The 6,000-nt window shown below is 41.7% G+C and overlaps 1 protein-coding gene across 1 annotated transcript in view; it reads left to right on the top strand.

Annotated features, from left to right (window-relative positions):
- Nucleotides 1-1,533: 1,533 nt before the first annotated feature.
- Nucleotides 1,534-6,000, top strand: part of SASH1 (SAM and SH3 domain containing 1) — a gene marked incomplete at its 5' end in the record, with an annotated part of 289,754 nt that continues 285,287 nt past the window's right edge. The window contains one exon of the mRNA XM_079146821.1: nucleotides 1,534-1,556. Coding sequence (XP_079002947.1) covers nucleotides 1,554-1,556 — 3 coding nt within the window. The remainder of the gene's footprint in view (nucleotides 1,557-6,000) is intronic.

The following is a 6,000-nucleotide window of genomic DNA, read 5'->3' as shown; positions in this document are numbered from 1 at the left end:
ATTATTGTCCCTTGACCCACTTTCCATGTCCCCAGGTCCCTTAGTTTGTAAATATTTGTTTCTGTATATGTAATCTGGCAAGGATGATCCTAATTTGGTCTACTCAGTAAGTAGAGGAATCATACCAGCCAGAAATAACTGCTTTCCTGGATAAAAGTTTATCTAATGAAGAATTTTGAAAAGCTCTACTCATATTCAGATGGGGAGTGAATCTCCCTGTAAGAGGAAAACTGTCCAAATGGTATGTTCCATGTAAGGGATATGAGAGAAGTTTGCTGCTGGTTTTCCACACCAGGCTTGGGAGGTACAGCTTGGCTGTGCCACCATTGTTTTACTGTAAAGAACCAGCACACAGGAAGTGCTGTGGAATTGGAAACCAGAACAGGAAGGGAGATGGTATCAGAGCACTCAGGGAATGGGATTAGAGAAGCAATTTGTATATTTAACTGTAAGCTTTGACAACTTCACTGACTCCCAAACTCCAAAAAGTGTTTATAGAACATGTAAAGATCAAGGGATCACAGAATGAAATTACCAGAATTTTCTAGGTCTCCACCAGCAGGCTTTGTCTGGGCCCTGCTTTTCCTTTTTTCTTCTGCTTGTGGGAGTGGTGGGTAGGGGCTGTTGAACATCTATAATTATCAAGATGTTTCTTTTGAGAAATCCTTAGATAACCAGGACAAACACAGATGAGAACACATCTCAGTGGTGCCTCAGATGATCTAATTCTTTAGGATGTTTTTAGGGGGACTATATCTTTTCCTGCTTCTTGTCAGAAAGAGTGAGAATATTATAAGCAGATGTATCTTGATGTGACTGTTGAAATTATCCTCTACCCATTCTAAAGAAATTGTGGAGAGAATGAATCTTTTGGAAGACAGCTTTGGTTCATTCTGACCACAAGAATACCAGAGGCTGGGAGGTGGTAGAACCCTTGCCTGGTATACGTGAGGCTCTGAGTTCAATTCTCAGCACTGAAAAAAAATGCCAAAAGTTGTTCTCCTGAACTGGTAGCCCTCTGCCTACATTCCAGCTGTCCACGCTTATATACTGTACACACCTTAAAGTGAGCTGAGAGATGTTTAATTGCCAGAGTCTGCCATGAAAAAAGAAAAAAAAATGCCAGAAGCAACCTACCCCACCCACTGAAGGATTGTTCTTGGCGTGGTGGCTGAGGCGTGGCGCATTTGCACATGGCAATATGAGTTGTCTTGTCATAAGTGGCAGTAATGCTAGGGGATACTTTTCTTCTTTGAGTTGTATTATTATCTCCTTAAATAAGACATATCTCCATTTTGAATCACAACTGTGGGAAATGCCCACACCCATCTCGCCCCAACGTATGTAAATTCCATTTCTCCCAAGACTCTCAGCTATGAGAGAATGAGAGAATGCAACCGTCAATATTATGAAAGTGGATCGGCTGAAATGTTTGGCTTCCTGTGTTCAGTCACTTAAGCAGTCCAAGTGACACATTTGACAAGGCAGACCAAGAAATTTATTCCTTCAAGATGGAGCCTTTTACAAGGGAGGCTGAGTTTTGGAGCAAACTAATGGTAAGTCGAATGAAGTGTTTAAATATCAAGGACATCATGCTGGGCATTTTTCCTTGTGACTTTTTATGAAATTAAGATAAAAGGGGAATATATAATCAAAGGATTATAGTCTTGCTCATTAGTTTTAAATGAAACAGGCCTTCTAGATACAAATGGTGTTAGCGATAAATGGCTTTGAATGAACTGTTTGGGTGTAAATTTTTTTTCTGATTTTATTGATGAACAATCCTGAACAACCTGCTGACATGCCAGACACCAGGACCTTATTAAAGCTAGATGACTCTCTGATGGAAAGGAACTCTAAAGCCGGGCTAAATGTTTGTGTTTCAAAAATGAATGTTTTTGGAACTCTGTGTTGGATTGTTATTTTCGGTGACTTTTAGCTGTATTTCTTTTAAGGTTTTATTTACACACATGTGTGTATGTGTGTGTATATTGATATACATGCGTGTTTGTGATTTGGTCAGGAGAACATACTGAAGGCTCATGCTAATGTCGAAGACATCTTTCATGATGTTCAAACTGCACAGATTCAGAGCTACCATTTTCCCTTTGTCACTTAGAGCTTCTGCATTTGCTTCCGATGTCCTGCTAGGATCCTGAAAGCATCACAGAAAGGCAGACATTCCCAGACCTTGGTGACCCTGACTGATGGTCTCATTTTACAGTGTTTTTTTGTTTGTTTGTTTTGTTTTGTTTTTAGTTATTTTATCTCACTGTCTCATAGTGTAAATTTTCATTTTGTTTTTTCCTTCCTAATATGAATTCAAGTTTCATAGGAAATAGAAAATTCTGTTGAAAACATAGGCGATTTTTAAGTTGGTATAACAAATTATCTTTTGCTGGTAACAGTGTGACCTGTGTGCCCTTTGCCTGGCAGTATGACCTATATTACCTTCTTTTTTGGCATGAAGCTGACTCAAGCAGCAAATTAAAACCCTGGTTTCTAGGGTCACTTCTAGTTGTTAAGGAGTATTCACTCTGTCTTTTATGTTAGGTTTTACTGCTGTATCCAAACTGGTAAGCTAGGTTGTATGATACTTTTGGGGAGAAGAGGGTAGGTATATATTTCCACATGTAACCTAAACAGCACAATTGTCAATACAGATCAATATTCAACTTTTTGATACATGTACCTTTGTTTATCCATTTCATTCATTTGTTTACTTAGCAATCGCATCAATTAAGTTGTATTCTGGAAACAACCATTTTTATGCTCCTGTAATATGTAAATTGTTAAAATTTCTTCAATTTTACTGAGAGTTCATTTTGACAAGCTATAGAAACTATGAAAGGTATATCCTGCATGCCCTCCAGGCAAGAAGGAGTATCTGTGTTCCAGAGGGCTGGGATCCCAGGTGGCACCAGGCTCTCTGCTGGACTCCAGTGTCCTAAAACTGTGCAGGCAGAAGCTGGAGCTCAGGAAAGATGCCAAGGGCTTGGAGGTGACCATTGATCTTTTCCACTCAGCACTGAGGCCCCAACCCATCCAAGGAGGCTCCCAGATAAGACAGTCACTTGAAAGAGTCATAAGAATTATAAGATAAACAACTACCCTGTAGAATCAAGATAGACTGTGTTTAACCTTGGATTATGCAAACTTCTGCTTTTGCAAATTCTCTCCTTGGAACCTCTCCTCTGCCCCTGGCTCCACCTCTGCTACCACATATTGTCACCAGTTCCTTGGCAGGTGGATGGCAACTTCCTGTGAGAGAGCCAGGTCAGCAGCCCCAGAGACTGCCTAGGGAGCTGGCAGCGGCTCAGCAGCTTCTCCTCAGCTCCATCCAAGCTGGGTAATGGATGGAGAGCCTGCCAACTTAGACCCCCAAAGATAGGCACAGCCCAGGACAGGAGGGACCGAAATTCACTATGAGCAGATGGCTGCTCAGGGGCCTGTTTGAATCAACAGAAGTGGATTTGGGAGAGCCTGGTATATTTTCACAGTGTCTTCCTATTATAATGAATGCACCCAACCCCTGTGGTCAGCAGGTTGTTATCTTCACTGTATAGATTGTGAGGCATGGAGATTTAATAACAGGCTTGGCACACTCTGGTTAGTGAGCAGATTGAGAGTGAGAAATGGAAGCCTCTGCCATGCAAAGCTGGTAATTTCATACAGAATGTTAGATATTGTCCCCCAGCTTCCTCCGCCACCCAGCAAGAGTTCCCTATCACTCTTCGTTCATAGTGCACCTGAATTCTTACATGTCTTCACTCTTGCCCTATACTGGATACTGGTTCTCCCACAGAGGATAAAAATGGTCCCTGGGAGTTCACACTCAGGAGCTAGCCACCAAGTGCAGCTTTAAACCACCAAGGACAGCTGGTAGATCAGGTCTTCCTGTACAACCTAGCATAACAGTTCAACCTGCCATGATGTCACCAAACATGGACTGTGCATAAGAATTTAGCTCACAACAGTCATGATGTCCACAGACACTTATTTTGGGAAAGTGGACCAATGTTATCCACTTGAAAATGATCATCTCCACTCAAAATACCCAAGTCATCTTTCTTTTTTCAAGCATAAAATCCTTGTCCCTTTCTTCCAAACAAGCTCCTTGTGAACACCTCAGGCAAGTGCGTGCTGAGTCCGGCCTCTATACTAAACCTGCTATTTCCACAGAGAACACAAAGGTGGAAGACCTGATGTTGATTTCTGAAGGTCAAAATATAATTGAGAGACAAGATATCCAGGCATACAACAATTAGAGAACAAAATGATATATAGCTGAGTGGCAGAGCGCATGATATGGAAATTAAGTAGAATAATGATTCTTAAGTCAAAGAATTGAGTGTGCCCTGCAGGAGTCAAAGACTTCACGGAGGAAACTATTGGAGAAAGATGGACAGGATCTGAAAAGAAGGGCCATGGGAAACCAGGTTAAGGGAATGGTGTTAAGGCAGAAACATCCCTTGCTGTGGAACCCCACTGAGTGATTGAAGGGGAAAGAGAAATACCCTAAGAGGCTTGAAGGCAGAAGCACAGTTAGGCTTGGTAGGAAATGGGAGCCATGGAAGGTGCTGGAACAATGGAATGGAGTGGTAAAAGCATAAAACTAGTGTTTAAGGAAAATAAGTCTGGCAAAATAGATGGGGTTTTGAGGATTCCAGAAGCCAATCCAAAAGCTATTGTTACTGGACCTACTCATGAGCTGGGAATGGCCCCAGACCAGAGTGGTACAAGTGGAATAGGAAGAAAGAAGCATGTTTCTAAAGAAAACCATGAAACACTGGGTGATCAATGGGATCCTGTAGGGCACCAACTACACAAGAGAGCAAATTATGGAATCTGGTCTAGATGACAGTTCATCATTGCTCAGGATAAGACAAAAGTCAAATTCTTCTCCTTAGATCCACTCCAAAGGACAGCATATCTTTTTCATACTTCCCTGCCTGTACCTTCAGCCCTTTCTAGAAAATTCTCCCAGCACCAGAGCCTATCCTGAAAGATCAGTCAAAATTTATCTTCTCAGCCACACCCTTGCCACCTGGGCATTTCCTCCTCAGAACTCCTCCTCCTTCGCAGATGACTCATAATGCCAGACCTTCCTAAGGACTGCTTCTCAGCCACTGTCTGATGAACTTGAAACATGTTTCTACCTCACTCCCTAGTTTATTTCTAGTTAGTGTGTGCCTTCCATCCCTCCCCACTGTTTTTATTCATGCTGACATGTCTACCCACTGGTGTCTGGTTACTTGGCAGTGTACTTCTGTTTCAGACAATTAACTTTTTCATGCATATGCTGCATGGCTGTATTTAACATAAACCAAGTGTCTCTTATCTACAGGAAAAAGGAGCAGCGTTCACCTAAGAATTTGCAAGGGGAAACGAGTTGGCACATCAAGTGCACAAATGAAGCAAATCAAGGGACCATGTGCTTGGACTGACAGGGTTTCAGTTTTGGGAGAAAAAGTGCATCACAGAAGGCAGGACTCTCTGGACCACAAACATGTTCCATCTGACCTACATAGTTTTTATAGTGGTTGTGTTGTTGTTTTATGCACATTTTAAGCCACATTTAAAATCCAGATTTCACATAACAATCCAGAGACAGAATTTCTTTGAAAAAGAAATTTCTTTCTGATTGTGACTCCTAATTGAACCAGTCTCCCATTAAACAGAAAAGCAAACTGAGGCACAGAGAAGTTAAGTAACATTTCCAACATTGCTCAGGAGACTAGCAACAGTACAGGAATTAAAACTGAGTGTTGCCCTGCATTCTTAACCCCTTTCCCTCTTTTTGGGGATCATAGTTGTTTTTTGATACAGGCTCAGGAAGGTTGGAAAGCTGGAGAAAGGCAAAGGCCAGTTTGCGAAAAGATGTTTATCAGTCAAAAGGAGTATTGGGCAGGTCTTCCTGAGAGCAGGAATCTGGGGAATTCCAGAATAATAGTACTTCTCAGCTGTGAGCCTTGATGGAGTTATATTTCATGTTATCAT

The sequence above is a fragment of the Sciurus vulgaris genome (genome assembly GCF_902686455.1).
Source record: "Sciurus vulgaris genome assembly, chromosome: 7".
Classification (NCBI taxonomy): Eukaryota; Metazoa; Chordata; class Mammalia; order Rodentia; family Sciuridae; genus Sciurus; species Sciurus vulgaris.
This window is presented reverse-complemented; position numbering and strand designations above follow the sequence as displayed.